We start from the raw sequence: 21847 nt of genomic DNA on the forward strand, positions 1-21847 counted from the left end.
TTAATGATTGTTTGGGAGAGATGTAAGAAGCTCCATTTTTAGTTAATATTGAGAGATATTTTATTTTARAAAATTTTAATTTAGTACAATCCTCTTCAAATCAGCCCTTTGATAATACCAGTTCCTAGGGGTGAGGAACCTTATCATTGCCACTGAGCAGGCTTTTCAAAAGTATTTGATGGACCACGTATTAGCACCTAGCTTAGTATTATTTAATAACAGCATATAAAGAAATTACGGAGCCACTGGTAGTGTAAAGTGAAATTGTAACCTGAAATTTAACTCCTTGGCTTCAGTTTCCTATCCCCTTTGGGATCATGGAGAATATTGAGTCAGTCATCAAAACATTTAYACCAATTTATGTTCTCATCAGTAAACAGAATAATTAAGTATCATGGATAAGAAATTTATATGAAACCTCCCCTAAACTGAAGCAAAGAGGAGAGCCTGCTTGCTTATTGTACTGTAACTGACATCAAAACATTACATGATGCACTATTTTTAATATTTTTTTGCATTAGTGTAAATTATGTAACAGATTGCATCTTTACATTATTTGAAGCTATATTTACTACTCAGAAACTGAGAAGTTGTGCRTCTTAGAGTTAGCACTGCCAAAAAGAACAACTTAATGCATGGCAGCCTTAGTCTTCATAGTTGTTCGGCTGTATAACGTACAAACACAGAACAAGATAGCAGTCCCAAGTCTGTACCAAGAAGAGATATTTTGTCCTATATAACTTATGTGTGTATTCAGATGTTTGTGTTTGTATTTGAAAATATATGCAGTTYTGTGCTTTTGTATATATGGGTTATGATAACAGTCTTCAGTGGCATTACGCTGTACTATTTTTTCGTGGGAGCTAGTCTTGTAATGCAAATTCTGTGTATCTTGCACATATTGAGATTAACTGTTTTCAARGTTGAAAAATTCAAATATAATTTTTCTTTTCTTCTTTAAAGACTGCAGAAATGTAAGCAATAGGAGAGCAGTACACTCAGCTGATGGGAACCCRTCTCCTGCAGATGGATTCCCTGAGGCTGAGGACACTATGGGCAGGCCCTACAAAGATGCTGTGGGAGGCTTTCCAAGACTCCTAGGCCACCAATGATATGAAACATTATTACCAAATTCATGTTACTTCCAGACATACTGCTTCCTTTCGCTAGCTTCTCAGGCTTGCCTAGCAATACATTGTCGCATTCCCCATTCAGCACCCTGTTTCTGGTTCACAGGATCGCAGGACGGTTGAGGTTGGAAGAGACTTTGAGAGATCATTTAGTCTCAACTCTCCTGCTCAAGCAGGGTCACCTAGAGCAGGCTGCACAGGATCATGTTCAGGCGAGGTTTGAATATCTCCAGAGAAGGAGACTCCACAACCTCTCTGGGCAAGCTGGTCCAGTGCTCTGTCAGTCTTGCAGTGAAGAAATCCCCCCTCACGGTCAGGCAGAACTTCCTGTGGTTCAGTTTTTGCCCATTGCCTCATGTCCTGTCTCTTGGCACCACTGAAAAGTCTGATTCCATCCCCTTGACGCTCCCCCCCCAAGGTGCTTATACACATTGATAAGCTCAGTCTTCTCTTCCTCAGGCTAAACATGCCCAGCTGTCGCAGCCGTTCCTCATAGGGCAGGTGCACCTCACCTCATAGGGCTGGAGCACCTGCCCTCTGATCATCCTCRTAGCCCTACGCTGGACTCTCTCCAGTAGCTCCGTGTCTCTCTTGTCCTGGGGAGGCCAGAACTGGACACAGTACTCGAGATGAGTCTTCAGCAGGGCCTTCCTAATGCACCCCAGGGTTCATAGATGCCTTTTCAGACCATCTAGAATAGCTTCAGGTTTTTCTACTGCTGCTATTTGATTTCCTTTCTCTGGGTGGGGTCCCTAGCCTTCTTCCAGTCTTTCTTCAGAGTCCATGTGTATGCAAGTCTGCCAAAATAAAGAGAACTGCTATAGCTATTTTATGAATGTTTCATGTCTTACCACCAACTCTTGTTGTCTACGTTTCCAAATGGGAGCAATAGGGGAACAGGATTTCTGCAAATTGATTTCTATGAATCTGGTCTAAATTGTACCAGTTCTCACACAAATTGTAAGAAATGCAGATATTGCTTAATTTTATTTGTATATATTGTGACTTGTTGACTTCTTTAATGCACCTGCAGCTTGGGGATGGCATTTTTAAGGCATATATTTTGCATGAGAGTAAGAAAGAAAGTACTGTACACCAAATGAGACAAAGAGCTAACTGCTGCTTGAGTCTAGGTAAAAATTATTTTCCATTGTGAACAGAAAGGGTCATTAAAAAGAAGGGTTACATTGGATGAAGCAACAGTCGTTTTTTTCCGTCTTCCTCTTCCAATACAAAGAAGACTCTATTAAAAAAAGAAAAATCTTGATCCTATTGTCCTTGAAAGATAACAAACTAAATAAAAAAATGAGCTTCCTGATTATGGCCTGAACTATAAGCTCTACCTCTAATAAATTCACAGTATTTGAAATTGTTTTGCCTACAATGAGTTTTGTAACAAAAGATTTTCAATGCATTGTAAGCTGATGTTGACATTTAACACTGTGATAGTCAAAAGTGAATAGTGTCATGCCCTCTCTATTTTAATATTTTGGGTTTTTTTTTATGATCACACTGATATTTTCTCCATGATTTGCTGTTACTGGAAGTCAATCAAACAATTCATATTGGTGGAAATAAAAATGAAAATTTTCTCTATTTGGAACAAATAAACAAGAGAATAAACAACATTCTGGGCTGGCATCTCATTTTATAGCTTCACTCAAAATGTAAACAAGAGTGTAATTTTTTTCTTAGAAGGATGAAAAAAGCTGATCAAACAAGGAAAGAAATTGAAAAAAAAAAACAGTCAAACACATTAGCAGGAGGAACCCTATAAAAGAACACAGCAGAAAGATAGGTTGCTTGTTCTGCTTCTTATCTGTCCTTCAAGTTTAGTAGTCGAGGATTTTTTTGCGTTTATCTTTGCAGCTGAATGAGTTCAATTTCACTCAGATTAGGACAGAAATTTCAGAACAGCAGGTTAATCCTTCCTGCCTTCACGGACAACTGAGCAAACAGGCCTATATCAGCGTGGCCAAGTGTAAAACTGTAATTCCAGAGATTAATGTTGTCTCTCCTGTTTGCTTTGAACTTGACCTCCATGTTTCTCTTCTAGGTGTGCTTGTATGTATGAAGGTATGTGTGCAGTTATTTATTTATTTGCTTGTTTGTTTGTTTATTGTTAACAGCTTCTGTCCAAGGCCCCTGGGAGAGGGCGATCTCACCAAACAAAGTGCCATACTATATCAAGTGAGTATCAATAGTAATTCATTCTAGTTATTTATGATTGTAATTAAAGTGGATGGTTGGTAATTTTCTTAAACTGTCTGGACCGATTCCTATGTTGGCTAAGGGGGAAGAACAAAAGGAGTGAAGTGTGCAATAAATGTCACAGAAAGAAAAAAAAAAGGATGCTAAGTCATTTAAAAGCACAGCAGGATGCACTGATTTGCGAGAAAGTCGACTGGTTTTATGCCACTGTAGCAGTTGCCTGCGAACGGAAGTAAAACTTTGGGGTATCTGGATTGTATCTGAATCTGTTCCATTGTCCACCCCATAGTATCTGTGGCAGGATTTGCAAAACTGAAGAACATTCAGAATTTTGGTGAACTCCATCATGCTTAAAAACAGAGATTTTGCAGCTGTGAATGTGATGCAATGTTGTTTTGACCTCTCAATGCACATCCTTTATACAATGAGTTCCTGTAAGGAGTGTATGTAGCAAAATATGTTGCTGAGGAACACCAAGGGACAAATTAATCCCTATAGACTGTAAGTTCCTTTAGACTTTAATTCCCAAAGAAAACTAGTTTGTTTTAAGAGAGATGTATGGTTAATAAATGAGAAAAAAATAAAAAATRCAAATGAACAAACTTGGACACACCTGCTTCTAGTGCCCTCAACAGACCCATCACATAGTAACAGAGAATGAAGCTTTAATACATCTTTTTAATACGTTTTTCCCTCTTGCTGTAGATCTTTGTAGATGTAGATCTAAGCATGTGCCATGAATTATTTATACATAGCTTCCTGGAGAAATAGGTGGTGCAATACCTGTGATAAAGACTGTGGTGCAAATAACTGAAACTCAAGAGTCTTTTAATAAACATGTTCACATGATTGCTCTTTTTATGTTCCCACTCAGCCAGTGGCACTCAAGCCATGCGGTTACAGTGGCAGTTCAGCTGCAATTTTCGCAGCTTAGTGAAACTGCTACAGCAACTTCAGAATGGACAATTTACTTAGTTAAACATGAAGAAAACTAGCAGTCAGTAGTACAATACAGTGCTGTAGTTAATCCTGGCTTATGTTGCTTTACCAGTGCCTTAAGTTTATAATTTTTCCTGGTTTTGTATTTGCCTATGAATAATTAAACTGCCATAAGGAAGCTGGAAAGCTCTTTCAAGGAGGAGGAGAGAAGGAAATCTATGGAGGAAGCAAATGCTGAAAAGCAGCTTGAGGCTCTGGTATATAACAGTTTATGGTACTAGGACTAAGGCAAAGACATCTGCTTTTCTCTTTCCCATGACATGGCTTGCCATTAGAGTRGGAAAAACCTTGGCAATTCTCAATGTAGGTGCAAGCTCCATTTCATGCCCTGCTTCCCACTTCATTCTTTGCTACCTGCACATGGCAGCGGTGGGTAAGTTAACCTGCCATTCTAAAATGATGGGAAAGGCTCTTGCGTCTTCCTTATTAGTTTTTGGTGTCAACTTTGAATTTCATCCTTTGTTCCAGGCTATTTGCAAATTCAAAGGAATGCATTTGTTTTTTTCTGTTCACTTAGAAAATATCTTAATAGCCATAAGGAGTTATAACAGTGCTATTTTAATTAATAATTAAACTTTAATTCAGTTACATGTTTTGTATGAAAGCTTGCTGTCTTTGAGATTAAAATAATGTTTAAAGTTTTTATGAATCTTAGTAAGTTTTTACGTCTAGTCCCTTCTCCRGCTCTCTTCAGTCATTTTTCTTTTCCTTCATTCTAATTGTTCTTATTTAATATTAACACACAACTAAATTGCTTGTTTTCTGTACCATTTCAGTTTTAAAACCTACCTTATTGTCATTGTTCTTTGAACTATTACTCTTCTATAAATTGTTAATTCTCTAAAAGAGTTGCCATAAATACTGAGAGGCTACAGATCACATTATCTTAATGGGTGTATGWTTTTCCTTTCTATCATCAATGTCGAATATTGGTGCTAGCCTCCTTTCCTAATCAGATTTGCCACACAGCTTATTGTTTTTCATTTTATCTGGTTTTCTTGTAYGTTTAAGTGTTTTATCTCATCATTTTCACATTTGCAGTGAAACAGCATTTCATTAGCCCATAAATCAGGCAGTACTTAATACTATATCCTCAACAGCAATATTTACTTACTGCTAGGTAACTTCAGGCCTTTCAGTTTTCCTGGTTAATATTTCATTTTTATACAGCTGATTAATCTGTAGCGACTAGTTGTCCCTAAAGTCTGTATTTCAACAATTCCTCCTTGAAGTTATTCATGCCAGCATTTTTTTCCRATTATATTGGTGCAGGCGTCATTGCCACTGAAAAAAAAATAATAATGATCAGCAATGTACAACCTGTTTCAGCTGCTCTTCCGTGTCTCTGCCATTTTGTAGTTTCTTGGCCAACTGTCAGCCTCATGAAAATTGCAGTGTAATGGCCTTGCACCAGCTGCTGCATGCTGGTAGGAGTTCTTCACCTTTTTATGTGGTTAGTTCCTTASGGAAATGACAAGCTCGGCCAACAGTTCAGGCTCACCTACTCACTTCCCCGAAGAACTGAGAAATGAAATTTCTGTGTTGCGGGATAGCAGAAGGGTCTGGGCTTCCAAAGTAGCAAGTGGACGTTCCTGTCTGCCTGCTGAGCACTTGCCCAGTGTACGAGGTGCTGCTGACGGGGAAAAAAAAAACCTTCTCTTTTCCCTCTGAATTAAAACATATAAAATTGTCCAAAAACACATTCTATCCAACCCTCTTCTTTCTGATCTTTCTTTTCCTCTCAGTATATATATTCTTTGTGTCTAATAAAGGATTAAAAGGTTTCATTAGATTAAAAAGGGAGAAGGAAAATGAAAAATAGTTTTCAGTTTAATCAGTCTTGTTCTTTGAGGCCCTGATCTTTGAGGCCTTGTTGCAGTGGGGCCTGGAAAAATGGGAACACAGAAGCAGGCAAAGATACCTCTATACTCTTTACTACTGTTTTAAGTATTCATTTAAATTTCTTAATTTTTTAGGAAACAACAGGCAATTACTGTACATAAGAAATTTGAAAGCAAATAAAAAAAAAGCACAAAGACTACTGAGTACATATCAAAAGAATTCGGATAAAAATGCCTTAAATTCTAAAAAAGACAGATAATGAAGTAGAAGGCCGCAGATTTCAACATRGTAATTTGGGGATAAATCACGTCTTTGCAGAACTCAAGTACAGAGCTTGTATGCAAGGAAAATACAGACCCTGTGAGAAAAGCGATCTCATGCATACACATGCACACGCGCACGCGCACACACAGGCACACGGGCACGTTCTGTCCCTTAAATCAGACAGGGAAGCTGCTCCAAAGCAGCAGCAGCGAAATCAAAGGGCTYGTGCGGATTTTGCAGCCCCGTAAGAAGCATTCGGACATCCTGCACAGACCCATTTCCTGTTCTCTGAGCATCCTCCCGAGGCGCAAGGGGACACATGAATCAGGTTTGCACGTGCCTTGTGTATGGACTTATCCTGTGCTCAGCAAAGAGCCGGCCTGTTACACAGCGCTAGGAGAGCCCTCTTGCCTCGGAGTGACAGGGAGTTGGACTGAAGTCTGCAACATGCTTTCTCTGAAAAAAAAGGGGCGGGGGAGGGTGGAAACGTAGTAGTCATGATTTGGCATACATTGGTGAAATTTAGTTACTATGAGCTCTGTATTTGTGTTAGTCTTTGGCATCATCCTTCCTCTGTATAACCAGCTCGCCAGTTAGTAGTGTCTGTCTTCTTACCCTCTTGCTGTGCCCCTTCTTTCGAAGCATATAAAACGCTTCTGCGAGAATACAATAGTCTTTCATCTCAGTACTTCTTGCAGAAGAAGCCTTCCAAGTTGTTTCCCAGCCAAGCTTATTTTCTTATCCAGATTATAGCAGCTCAGTGAACTTCATCCGGCAGAGGACACAGCTGAATTCTCAGGAGCATCGATTTGACTCCTTGGGAAGATCCATATGAGACTATCCATATAAATTAGCTATGCTGTGAGCTAACAGTGAGGAATATCCAGCTCTGCTTTTTAACTCTCTTCCATGTTATAGTTTTCTAGAAGAGTATTTCGCTTCTGACCCATTTTTGTTAGTTTTAGATTCTGCAGTCTTTCTATACTTCTCACTGGAGGAAGAGCAGGCCAGTTTATAGAAACATACTTCTTTGTATCCTAATTTTTAATCTCACTTTTAGTTGTTGTTTAGCCGTGCAGAATTTGGCTCAGAAAAATCTAAGAGTTTAGAGTTTTCATTGCAAAAGAAAACAGATTAAGGCCATGATTCCTTTACTATTTCTCAGCTTAGAGGAAGGGTAAATGAATCGATCTGAACTAAATTCCACTAAGATAAAATAAAGCAGAGACTCACTGTTCTGGTAAAATCACTTGGGTTAATTGTTTCTTCTGCAGAGTGTAGATAAATAGGAGACTCAAAAGCAAGTAGGAAAAATCTGTCAGAGCAGAGAGAGACATGGAGAACCATAAATAAATAATGTACAATTATGTATATGTAGGGCGTGAAGCTATGAGGTAGCTATGCAAACCATGTATATGGCTAACAGTTAGCCTAGGTAGCACGCACCAAAAATGTAGTATTTTGACTTCTTAAAATCATAGTTGTTGTGATCTTTTCCACTCTTTCAGTTTTGAACTCTCCATACCAAAACTGTAACTATTCTTGTGGAAAGAAAAAAATACAATAGTGCCTTTAAGAGATGCAAATTATCATGCTATCTAGCTTAAAAAAATAAATACCTGATATTTTGTAGAGGTTTGTCCCAGGGCAGAGTTTTTCTCTATCATTTGTACGACTGTCAAGTATTGGTTACTAAAACTTGTTACAAAAATGTAAACTCTTGAGTGTAAAATCAATGAGAAATCTTGAGCCTTTAACCACCTTTCAAAGAGAAATGGAGGTTAAAAACAGACGTATTCTCGCTGACCGAGCGGGAGCAGGTACAGGGCTTCTGCCATGAGTTAGGCAGGGGTTACTGCCCTCACACGGGAAGTAACTAGAGGAGATTTCCTCTGTTTTGAAATGAATTGTAAGTACTCAACAGTAATTTTATCATATGCTTTTTTTTTTTCTTTTTTGGTATGTTTTATTGAGTTGATGCCAAGATTTGGGGCAAAGGCTGTAGCCACTCRCAGAGGGGACAATAACTGGCTGAAGCCCCTTGCCTTCATCCTCGATGCTTTTTCCGTAACGGGAGGGACAGTGGTGCTTATCTTAGAAGACAGCAAGCAAGCTTCCTCACGCGCTTGTGGAACACGTTGCCTTGATCCTGTGCTTAATGGTGTTGATACCATATTTAAGTAGATGACCAGTTTTTTAAGACTGGTCCTGAAACTCGTTCAGTGTAAAATTTCAAGGAGAATATGCAGTGTTTAGCATAACAGGAAAGTTAGAAATAATGTAGGGATTATTTTGGTGCAGTTTAAATCCTGAAATGTGCTATGCAAATGATGTTACTACTATTTAGGCAGGCATTTGACTTTCCTGGTTTGTTTGTTCAGTTTAGTAATGAGCTGCATAAGAGCATTTTAGATGGATTCTAGTTTTTCTATTTTCTTAGTTAAAAGGAAAGTATCGGCATTTAAAATGCATTAAATCCAGCTATTTGTTGTATTCCATATCTGGGGTGAAGGGAGTAATTTTCATAGGCAGTAATATAAAAAGTAGACTTTTGATACTGTACAAGGAGCTCACTTATTTATAGATTACTAGAATATAATACATAATCGTAATATTTTACCTTTTATTGTAACTGAAATTCTTATATTTATTGTAAACTGAATGTGATTTTTGCCTGAATTTAATTTTGTACTTCATTTTTCCTTTTTCCATTTTACTTCGGTTCTTAAACATAGTTTAACTGTTGCATATCATCAAGAATAAAAAAACTAACACAGCTAATATATTTTTAGTGAAATGGACAAACATATATACAATATGGGCCTATTTTATATAGTACATGTCAGATCTTCCACAAAATAGTAGATTTTACAGCTTCTCCTGACAGCTGAAGAAATATTGCCATATACTCCAAGCCCATGTTTTAAACATTTTTTGTATAATGAGCAAGATTCAAAAATAGGAATTATGTTTGATTTCCACTGGAATGCTTTGAACTTGAAAAGATCAGCCATATTAAGGGGGAAAAAAATAGGAAGCTTTGCATGTTGGACTTTTCTTTTTTTAAAGATCAATTACATACTTAATTTAGAAGACAGACAAAGAGAAGAGAGCTTCTGATAACTGCCCAATGAAATCTTCATGGAAATGGAAAGCAATATCTCATATTTTTGCATATTCTTGTTATATCAAGAAGTCTCATATGTTTCCTCAAAAGACTGAGGAGAAAACAGCAGTATCTGTCACTTGCCAAACCCTACTGTCTGTATTGTCCCTGGTGCAGCCTGCTCCACAAATAAGAAGACTRACTAGGTCTCATCCACATGATAGAAACTTGATCCATCTAATCAGAGTCAGAATTAAATTGATCCCTCTTTACCTGCTGTGCCTTTTTTGCCTTCTTCCTGATCTTATCAGTCTATTATAAAGATATAATTAACATTGGTACATTTTAAGATATGCTTCAATACCCATGAAAAAAGTAGTGAATATAAATATGAGAGAGAAACAATTTGTATCACTAGCTCTATTTGCTACAGATATGCAATCTTGGATAGACTTTAATGTTCTGGTATTGGCATCTAGCACATTGCAATACTGAGAAAAGACAGCGAATGTAATATTCAGATGTATCCACTGGGCTGCTTCTGTTTCTCTATGTGGCCTAGAGGTGTCAGGAGGAGGCCAGATTTTTTTCTCAATTTGACTTTTTTTTTTTTTCAAAATGAACTCACTGAAGCTGCTAAATATCTCCTGTGTTTGTTCTTTCTCTGACCTTCTGTGATGCCAGTTGTCCTGTAGACTGCAATAAGTTCCTGTATTTCAGGATATTCTCCACCTGTCTTATCATATAGCTTGTCCTGGGTGACCTGTGTAGTCTTTACTTACTAAATCACAGCTGTGGATTATTTTACCACTTTTCCTTCTTACTGAATCCCTTCCAATGATATCCTTTGATTTTTTTAAGTGTTGCTATCAACTCTGAGTTGCATGTCAATTCTGTGATATCCTTATCTTGAGCTTTTCAATCCTGAGAACTAATTTATGTATATAGTATGCTTAGGAGTTATAGATCCTAAGGGAAGGGAAAACATGAGATGAACTAACTGTAAGACTGCATTTAGACTAAAATTCTAAACCAATAGATTACAAATGATCGAATCACCTATATTCGTTTTTGCTTACTTCTTATTTTCTGATTAAAAAGTTGAACTTTAGGAGATAAGTTACAAACTCAAATATGATGTATAGGCTTGGAAACCTCTTGAATGCTAAATATTTACTTTGAATTTCAAGTATTCATCAGACACATTTTTATATTAGGAAATCTGTGGCTAGATAATTTAAGAAAAACTAACTATAAAAAAGATCACATCTCTGAATGAATTGTTTTTATTTCGGCTAGTTTTGATGACACTAGCATTCAATATTTTTTCCATGGCAGTTTAGCTCAGAAAATGAGATCTGCTACAACACAACAGAGACTCGTTATAACATAGCACTGCCTATATAACCWGCCTAGGACAATCTCCAAATGGTATCTACACCCTGCTGAGTATAGTAGGAGAGTTAAGGCTTTGCTAACTAATGGCTACTCAGCTTCTGCATCTAGATCTCCCCTCCGCTTTTCCCGCAAAGCCAAATTTTCTTTGCATAAATGCCCTATGTAAGTGTTAGTTTGGGATTTAGGGCTAAGGTGGAGGGAGGGTTCAAACTCAYGTAATACAGCATGAAGTTATTAAGAATGAAGGTTGCTGTAAATCTGTGAAGAAGTTATTGGTATAAGTTTTAAACTTCATTTATATGCTTTACACTTTATAATGTACACCATTATGTTAATGAAATTGTATGGTAAATTCTTATGGGGGAATTAACATTCATAGTTGTATTTTCATGTAGTAGATAAAAGTTGTAAAAAATCTAAATATCTATAACCATGATAATTTAGTCTTATTCAGTTATTTTGTGTTCATTTAGACCTCTACTGCAAAACTTTCTATTATTTTAGTGTTCAGGTAGAAAAAAAATGGCTTTAGGCAGCTGTCTAACAAATAGATTATAGATATAGCCTTTTGAATTTCARTATGTACCCAATTCTTCTATCTTTCCTTTTAGAGACTCTCTTTTCTTTTCATTACTGCAGAGATAATACAGGAGTAGAGAGACAAAGGTATATTTTACTATGCTTCATTTTTAATAAACTGAACTGCATTTTTTTCTTTAAAAAGTATATTATTAGAGAAAAAAAACTTTACTTACTTTTATTAAGCAAGTAAGTAAGTAAAATTTAATTCCTAAGGATTATTGAACACTGTGGGAAGCATATTGAAAATACTTGAGAGCATTTACAGGCATGGAGTTAAAACTTACAGAGCTAGCTAGAAAATCCCTGTGCTTACCTTCAGAACAGATATCTTCACACAGACATCATGACTGTACCATAAACATGAAACACSATTTTTTAAAAGATTTTAGTCACACAGCAACACAGGTTTAGATGGGGCACATGTAATACTTTATCCATAATTATGAGACACCTTTGCAGCAGGAAAAGTCAAACATCAGTGAGGTCTGAGCCAGAGTACAGTGTAATACAATTTTACTATTTTTTGTTCTATCTGTATGTACTGCTGTGACCTAAAAGCATGGAATTAATAAATATCAGGTAGGCAAATAAAAAGAAGGATAATCCAATAGAAAAACAAATGCTGAAATACTAAAGAAAGCTTTGTTTCTTTGAATAATCATGGATTTCAATTCACCAGTGTTTTCCAATCTTGTGTCAGCAATCCTAGAATTTCCATAAGCAAATTGATTGTAAAAGATGTGAGAAATAGCAAATGGATTCCACCTCATATTGAAACACAGAAAAACTGCACTTTCGTTAGAAAATCAGATGCTGTACGTGTCCTCCTGGATCAGTGATTTTATCTGTTATTTCATCTTCAGTTTAACTCAGCTTAAATGCGTTTAGCTTTAGGACTTGACCTCACCTACACAGACTTTATAAAACATAGAAAAAAAAAAGTTAAAGACATTGCAAATACTAGTAGATAGTAGCAGCAGTAGCAATGAACAGATTATGGCCAGAGAAAAGACTGTAAATGTCCCCAAAGAAATTTGTGTATAATTTAGTTCCAGATATAACCGTAGACATAATAGCAGTATGCAGCAAAATCATAGGAGAATGTTCCCTCAACTAAAACTTCACTTCTGAAGGTTTAAAAATGAAAATTTGATAGGAAGCTTAAGGTTGAAGTAATATAATATGTGCACATATACACATTCTGTTACTCTTGGGACTACCTTTGCCCAAACAGTTAAGGAATAATTTGAAAAGTGAAGCAAATTCTTATGACTGAGGTTTCCATTAACYATGTTTGCCGAGAATCCCAGGAATCTGTAAGTCGTGTGCTGATTTTGATAAATGTGATTAAAGGCTAAACTTAGAGAAGTTCTGGAGTAAACAAGCCTACATTATGATAGATTTTCTTACGTTTTGTTAACTCTTTAGCTTGTCATTAGTTTGCCTTTCATTTAGTTTTGTGCTTAGAAGAATCATCTACTTTCATTTTATGATCAAATACTGCAGTTTTCTAGCTTTATTGAACAAATATCGTTAGTATATGAGAAGCTTGAGTTCTAATATGAAATATTTTTCTGTATATTTATCAGCTTTTAGCTATAGCAGTGATGCTGAATTATTTTTATTCCTGTGTTTTTCTGAATCTTGACTATAGGAAGTAGTCATTAAATATTAGAAGAATATTAGAAGTTTGCTATCACAATGCAATATTGATGTTAAATGTTTTCTGTAATACAATACTAACTCAAGTTCATTAAAAATGAATTCTTTAATTAAACACTTTAAAAAGTAAAACTAAAATCTGTATCTGAACTGTAAAGAGATTTTTTAATAGCTAAACCCCACAATGAGTTTCTGTAGATACAGAAAACTTGCATTTGTAGTTTAACAATTGCTGCATATCTGGTTAAAAACCCACCATTTTCATAATTTYCTTCAATATGAAGCACAAAAGAAAAGCTGTCTATAAGTGACAGGCATATTCAGTACTGTCAGAGATGACAGAAAAGCGTGTTAGCTCTGAATTTTGTTATTTTCAGATGATGTCTTTATTTTGAAGTATTCCTAAACTAAACTTCTACCAACCTACCCGGATGAATGAACTTAAGTTTCAATGGATTTTTTTGTGAGCATTGATTAGAAAAAGAATGCTCAACCAATGACAGGCTACATTCTCTTGCCACGGCAAAGGAAAACGCATCCTTCAAACTCATGCTGTACTAATTTGCAGCAGTAACAACTCAAAGCAATGGACTTGTCACAGTGATGGAGATAGGGTTTAAAAGCATTGTTTGTTTGAAGRAGGAAATTCTTGCTTTGCAATAAGTTTCCTTTGAGATCATCACAAGCTTCTTGATCACTTGAAGACAATGTATTTCAAAACCAAAAATTGGAAGAATGATACATAGAGCATCAAATATCAGCTGGATATTAGAGAACTTCTTCTATTCCGTAGGTATCACTATCACATAAAAATGACTTGTCTTTTGATTTTTAAAGATGCATTTTCTTTGAAGCTTATCCACCACTTCTTTCCCTACATGAGAGGTTTTTTGCTTCAGGACTGCCCTGGATAAAACAAAACAAATCCCTCTTTTAACACTGTTCAATATCCAGAGTACTGTCCTCTTTTTTTCTTTGAAATTATGTCTGTTTCCAGTCCATGTTTTTCTTCCTGTCTTCCACTTCAACAGCTCTTAATAAGGTCACTAACAGTTTCCTGTCATCCAACTCCAAGAATCTTTTCCATATTCGCATTCTTCTAGGTCATTTTACCACTTTCAACAAAACATCTTCCTGCTGTTCTTTCTTGTCTTCTCTTGTCTTGTTTTCAGGGTGTGCCTTGTAATAATTTACAATTCACTTTCTCTGCATCTTTCACTTGCCTCCTCCTAATGATCCCTTTGCAGAATCAGTTCTGCCACTGGCAAATTCTGCCTTCAGCCCATCAAAGTCTTCATCATGCCCTCTCTCAGCACTGTCTTTAATCTTCCACCCGAGACATATCATGATAGCCACCCCAGTGCCTCTCCTTTCAGAGTTTCATTTGACTTAGTTGCACTGATGACTTCTAAATGTGGCTCGTTAATTACTAATTTTTTTCATGTTTTCTCTGTAGAATTCCCCATAGATAGCTGTTAAGTCTGAAGCTCAAAAAGACAAAAACAGATCTGTTTCCTTTCAAATCTCTAGGTTTTCTGTTGACATTTCCACTGTTTTATGCAATTTTTACTGCCTCTAGTAGTTATCCTATCACTTTGGTCTCGTAGTTAACTTTATGACTACTTAAACATCTAGTGTCACTTATCTTTAAAATATTTTACCTCCTTTTCCTTCATCAAACAAATATTATTTTTTCTTTCAGATTTATATTTAAAATTGGCACCTTCCTCCAAAAGATCTTTACTTAGCACCATCTCTCAGATTAGCAGTAATCTGCATCAGCCTCAGCCATTACTTATTAAAAATGCTATGTTCACTGTATTACAGTACTCATAAAATAAATTATAATCGCCCAGAGTCATTTCATGAATGACAAAACACATGACATGAAGTTCATAATTCTTTRTGGCACTGTTTTGTTTAGGTAGCTCTTTCCATCACCTCATTTCAGAGTGCACTCTAGAGCATCATTGCTCCTGGGTTACTTACCTCTGTATCAGTTTTACCATACCTCTGTACAAAAGGCAGATACTTTTCACATTCTAGCTGTCCATCTGGATTAAGAGAGAATTGCTTACCTTTCCTAGCCAGGAATCTGTCTTGTCTTGATATGGACTGAGGTGATCTGGATCCTCCAGAAATCCCCATGCCAGCAAGCTCCCTTAGTTTAAGCTCCGGCGGGGTCCGTGTCCATCAGCCCTGGTTGGGGCTGACACTACTCGGCAGCTGAGCTCCTTGTCTGGGGAGCCTGGAACCAGAACCATAACATGCTAACTATCTTGGTCATGACCTTCAGTAACATCAGTTTTCTGGGAGACAGTTATCTCAAATTCTTTTTTCTGCTTCTATTTCAGATGGGCTTCATTTGTAGCTTTACAGCATTGGGGAGTTGCCTAAGTTAATTTACAGTACTGATGTGTTAATACGTATCAGGTCCATATTTGTTAAATCCTGTTTGCTTCTCACTCTCTCCAAATTTCAGCTAGCTGCCAAAGTTTTTACTACTGAGTAGAGGAGGGTCCCTCTATCCCTTCTTGCATTGGGATGATAAATCGTTTGACAAGGTATTGCAGAGATATAAATTACTCCTGAGCCCATCGACTTTCAAGAGGAACAAGCTGCCTTGTGGCCCTGCCTCACTGTGTGTACAGCTGCCTTCAGTGGGAGCGCACAAGCATATTAGTGTACTCTGTCTGCAAAAATTATAATCGGTTGTTGACATATACATTTTCAACATAAGGCCCTGCTGTTAACACTCCAACCAGATGAGCGGTGGGTGCTCACAGAAGAAACAGCCATTGATTAGAGTGCTATGCAGTGGTCATCAAGTTACTCCTGCTTATAACACGCAGCAAGAGGAAAGAACTCATCAAATGCATCACCAGCAAAAAAGGCTCACACATAAGATCAGACTCTATAGTCACATCTCATATTCTCAGTCAAGCCTGTATTTTTCTCCTGTACTTTTTTGAAATGCAAAGAAATCCCAGCCACTTTGAGCACACAGCTGTATGCAAGTACAGTACAATATTGTTTTTTACAACAAGTTTGACAATAGCCAACAAGTCAATGGCAAAATGGGCCAGGCCACTTTAAACCAGTACTAAAGCATACCGACAGATTGAGAACGAATTTCTTACTAATGCTGCTGGAATAGTCTGACTGCTCTTTAACACATAGTCTATCATGAATGGGATTTTAGAAAAATATTTTAGCAGTTATTCCTCATCACACTAGTCACATTTCCAGTCCTTTAGCACTGCAAAAAGTGCCTTAGCATAAAGGCAAATCAGATTCTTCATTAGCTCAGCTCTTTGCAAGAGGAAGCAAGTTTCCCTTCTGTTAATACAGCATCCAATACGATGGATCTCAACCCTAAATTAGGTTCTCAAGGCAGTACTACAATGGAGATATTTAATAATAACAATTAGTCTAAACAATGTTCTCTGAGCAGCTGCCTGCAATGCCTTTCACTGCAGCATGCTTTCTTCATTGCAGTCAGCACTAAAATGTCTGTATCAACATAGTACCTACTTTATATGATCGGATATTTCCCCAGAAATGGAAACGGTCGTGGCAAATTTTTCCCCTCCTGTAAGAAATATGTGCTCGCGATTTGCAAGGGCCAGGTGCATGACAAAAGATTACTGCTGCTCTATCTGCTATTTTTTCTAAATATCCTCTACTCGGCCCAAATCTTTGCAGACAGTTAACAAGTCAGAGGAATATCCCACCAGCCAAAGCCAGAATCATATCCTGACTCCACTCATTTACTTGTCCTTAATTTGTATTTTTTAATTCATCAAAAACACAAATACTATTTGCCCAATCCTAACTGGTTTTCTGAGCAGTTATTTCTCTGAAAATATTTTATTTTCCCCATCAGCATTATCACTTATATTCCGCTATTACTGAAATCAGCACTCATTTAGCATGGCTCAGTCACAATTTTAAGCTCTGTCATACCTTTTCCTATACTGTCAGCCTTGGGAACTTTTTTATTCCACCTTGATATTAAAAGGAGAGTCTGCTTTCAATTCCAAGTCAAGCTATAGTTGTATTATTCAAAAGCTTCCTTTGGAAAAAAAAAAAAAAAAACAGAACAAAATCCTCATCAGTGGTAATTAATTTTGACAGTGTGGGCTTTGTAGCAATTCACAAACCTGTACTTTCTGCATCAGCATTCCTTATTATTCTAATTAAAGTGGAACATTGTGCCCTCGCCAGTCATTAATGGGTTTTCATTTTGTAAATGACATTTGCAAAAGTTAAAACGGGCAGTTCATGTAAAGTCCACAGGCAAGAGCGTTAAAATTAGCATCACCATAGCAACAGTCTTCCATCATTAGCATTCAGGGCAACAGAAAATGTTTTGTTGTGCTTTTGTTTCCAAAAAAAGATTTTTCTTTGTCATTCATGAATAGAGAGGGACAAAACCCATACATCTCAGGTAGAATTATTATAGTCACTCAGATGTTACTGTTCCAGAATTTCCTGGGTTTATGAGGAATTTATTTTCCAGGACCAAGGCTGAATTTCACAATCCCTACAGCTGTGTATGTCTAACCTCCTGAGCGACATTTATTCGTTGCCAGCCTGCTGCTCAACAGTACAATTTTATATGAAGTCTGTCACTTGTGCTCAAGAATCTGTACTAAGTAATGGATTCTGTTGAGACTCTCTAAAAGACACATGCACCATGAAACACGGTCAATGCCCCGTCAAGAGCAGTGTGCATCTGTTCAGCACTGTTTTGATGTTTAAATGATGCTATATATATATATATCTATATATATGTATATGTATATATATATATATGTATATTAACTCCTCTCTCAAGAATTGAAATATAAGTACATACATCAGTACTAGTRAAACAACATTTAAGTATCATCTGGTTTAGAACTAGGAGAGAAGAAAAGCATGCTCCCCATAAGTGAAGTCAAGGTAAATTATTCGCAAATGCCCGTGATTGGGAGAGGTGATGCTGGATATTTTGTTGGGGGGGGGGATGGTTAAAGAGAGTATAGTCATCTGGGAGCATGTTTGGTAGCATATTGTAGCAGTATTTTGCACTTTTAGAAACTATTAGCACCACATCTCCTAAATGCTCCTTGCGGCATATGTCTTGTTCAAACAAAGGCATGGGATCACTATAGCTGAAGCAGTATTTGGCCTATAAAAACTGATAATTTATGTGTAGGCAGAGAGAAGGGGGTAAGGAAAGTAAAGGGGGTGATGTTAGGGAAAGTAGATGTTGAAAAAGGTGAGGTCAGCCAAAGGTCTGCATCTTAAATTTGATGCATCCTGTCCTGTCGGTAACAGCCACAGATTAAAATTAACTAAATGTTCTCTAGCATTATGTCTCTGGGTTTTAATTTGGCAGAGAAAACCTTTTTCTTTCCTCAGCATCTTGAAATATTTCATTTTGCAGACTTTTGCAGAGAAGATTCTTGGATGTGTAAGCATACTTCTGTGCGTTGCAGAAACGAGGGGTACAATCCATTCCATAAAACATTTTCCTGCATTTTAATATCACAGGCCACATTTTCATACAATTGTCACCTTACTAGTACCTGTCTTTTATTACTGATGAATTTCTTGGCTAGTCAAACCTGTAAAACGGGAAAACCCTTAAAAATGGTGAATACATATGTGCATGAGGAAAAATTGGGTTCAAGTAAACAAGAAGCTGTCCATGGTGGGTTGACTGATGGCATTTGACTTGTTATTGCCATAACTCTGTGGTTTTGAATCATCTATGTATCTTTCTTTCCGTTTGCTCAACTGCTTATTTTCTGCCTTTTACACAAGTATCTTTTTGCTAAGCCAGGTTAATTTTTCACCTTTGCTGACTCACTCTGCTTGTTTCCTTTTTGCTCCTAGTCAGTCAGAGGCTGTCTAGGAGATCCAGCATTTTAGACTTTCCCTGCATGAGCGGGGAGATTGGACTAGATGATCTCCAGAGGTCCCTTCCAACCTTACTGATTCTGTGATTCTGTGATTTAGACTTCTGTCCCCTACTGCAATGAAGATACCTACTGAACTGTAGTATTTTGCAGCATTTTGCCATTTCTTCTTACATAAATTCAGTGCTGAAATGGAACATCTTAAAAACAGAATAACTTTCATTGAATCTATAATTCAGCCTTCACTGAACTAAAAGATTTAGTGTTTAGCATTCTGTCCAGGCGAGTTTCTTTGTAAGTCTGAGTGACTGCAATAATAGTTTCTTGCAATACAGAATCTTAAAACCACCAAATAAGTACTTGCATGTTTTAAATCAACTTCGAAGATGTTTTTAGATTATTAGTTATTTACAGACATTAAATTATACCATCATTAGATTTACTTAAATTAGGGGTTTCATAGCCTTTCTTATTGTAATGATTTCAGGCTGAGAGGCCATTTCTGGGAAGGATCAGTGAGGGTTTACTATTTTCCATTCCAGACTCTGTTCGTTCAGGGGCAGGCCCTTTAGCGGTGCAGTAGCAAATAAAATGTGAGAATATTGCCAGATTCTTGAATACACAAAGTGGGTAAAGTTTGTTTTCGAAACACAAGTGTTCCAACACACTCGTGTGTGTCAAAAATGCTACTGAAGCTCCTCTTTTTTCGTTAAAGATTTTTCTGCATTTCCCCTAGAAATACAGAAGACAGATGCAATTCTTTGAGTATGGATTTCAGGTATGCTATATATGTTGCACAACTCCCTTTTAATGAGTGTGCTCTGGGAGGAGAATTAAGTGAATGAAATGTCCTCAACTTTCTGTTTCCTGTATTAACCTTTTAAAAATCATATTCAGCTTCACCTGTTAGAAACACTGGAAAATGGAAATAAGTGGCTTGCAGCTGTTTTCCAAAATGTATCTGACTGTGAATTTTGTAGTGGAAGCTAGAAATTTCAATGCTTACAGGAATTTTTTTGAAAGTTTAGAATAGTAAATACACAATACATTTCTTTTCCTACCTATAAAATTATAAAATTATAGAACAAGTGATTTGGAATAAAGGAATCTTGAAATTTTGCTGCAGTTTTTAGAAGAAAATTTATTCCAGATTTCTGCCACTGAGAGCATTTTGGCCAATAGGATCCTGCTGTTGAAGAACAAATTTTATCCCAGTACTTCAGTTCACTTTAAGTATCACCTTAAAATTAGAGGTTAAAAACTGATTCCCAAAGCTGTCTTACTGATGAGCTCACCACAGTTTTCAAATACTTGTTTGAATTCTGACTTCTGAACTGAGTTATTTTGACATAAACCATCACTAGAGGCATAAATGAAAAACACCAAGAGGTTATCTTTCTGACCACAGTTGAACTCAGCTTTATTTCTTCCTTTAATTACTGCCTKCTAATTGTAGTGTTCATTTTTTTTTCCTTTTAATACTGCTGTAATATTACCAAACAATTTAGAATACTTTGCAGACTGTCTAAATGCAGGCAGCATTCTATTTCTTCATATTTGACCAGTGTTTTTCTCCTGCACATTACTGATTCATTTGTTTCTCTGCTATTTTAACTCTGTTATGGCACAAAAGAAAGGACAAATGCACTGATATGGTCATTGCAGGTTAACGTTTGCTTTCATATGTTATTGTTTCTTTTCCTGTTTCCAGTTTGAGGGGCAATAAGCATTTCWTCACACTCTAACAGCCAGAAACAAGCAGAAGAACCTACAGACTACTCAAAGTTATGCTGGGGCCAGTTTAGGCCCCAGTCAGACTTAATGTCAGAAGTTGGAAATCCAATTTAGGTTCTGTGCCAACAGCAGCTTGCTTGGATTGAAAGATATGCTCATTGATTTCAGCAAAATTACTTCTTAACGTTGTAAAAGGGATCAGAATCTGGCTCTCAGCATTTCCTCTCGTGTATCGTGCTTTTTCACGTCAGTGCCCAAAGTATTGTGGAATAAACATTTGCTGCTGGCAAAAAAATGAGTCTATATCTATAAAAGTTTTTCTCTTGGAAAAAAAAAAAAAAGAAAAAGAAAACGAGCGCAAAACCCTTAGCACAGCTTTGCTCTGGGGGGTTTGTTCACAATCCTAGAAATAAGGAGCGGAAAAGACTCTGTCAGTTTGTATCCTTTATGCAGCTCGCCGATGGTGTGCTCCCCATCGTGCAGCCGTGCAGTCGTCTGCTTCCGTTCTGATGGATTCAGACAATGGAAGTCCTTTCTCCTGTATCTGTCCCTACGTTATTTTTGCTCAATTGCTTGTATTTGTTACGCCTAGAGGCCTCCCAAACTGTTTTTCTCCTTTGGTACATGTAGTCTTCAAGGACTTGTCAACTTTTTTCCCAGCCAAATTAAATTTCCTCTGACTTCAAACAGATTTTTGGAATCTTTACTCACTCTTCCTTTTTCTTTCAGTTATGTGTAAATTTATCTCCCACAAAGCTTCATTTAAAGTCCTGAGAGCCTGCCACTGCTCTGGCATCTGCAGACTGCGAGGTTTGCTCGTCTGTGCTGCCAGTTCTGCAGCAAGTTTCAGCAACGCTGATAAAGATCACCACTGCCTTGCCTTGTCTTGTCTTGCTGCAGCTTGCGGTTTTTCAGCTTTCCTCAATTCTCTCTTTACCAGGTCCTCCCAGTAATTGTTATACTTTTACACCCACACACTTTCCTTAAGCTACAGCTTTCTTTTTTTTTTT

The 21847-nt window shown here is 37.0% G+C and overlaps 1 protein-coding gene across 9 annotated transcripts in view; it reads left to right on the forward strand.

Annotated features, from left to right (window-relative positions):
- The window catches only part of DMD (dystrophin), a 1137868-nt gene that overhangs the window by 1011470 nt on the left and 104551 nt on the right, over window positions 1-21847 (forward strand). For all 9 annotated transcript variants that reach the window (XM_085319436.1, XM_085319439.1, XM_085319437.1 and 6 more), the window contains one exon: window positions 3260-3320. In XM_085319436.1, coding sequence (XP_085175562.1) covers window positions 3260-3320 — 61 coding nt within the window. The remainder of the gene's footprint in view (window positions 1-3259; window positions 3321-21847) is intronic.

This window comes from Rhea americana, unplaced genomic scaffold (genome assembly GCF_003343005.1).
Source record: "Rhea americana isolate MKP2758 unplaced genomic scaffold, rheAme1 scaffold_59, whole genome shotgun sequence".
Lineage (NCBI taxonomy): Eukaryota > Metazoa > Chordata > Aves > Rheiformes > Rheidae > Rhea > Rhea americana.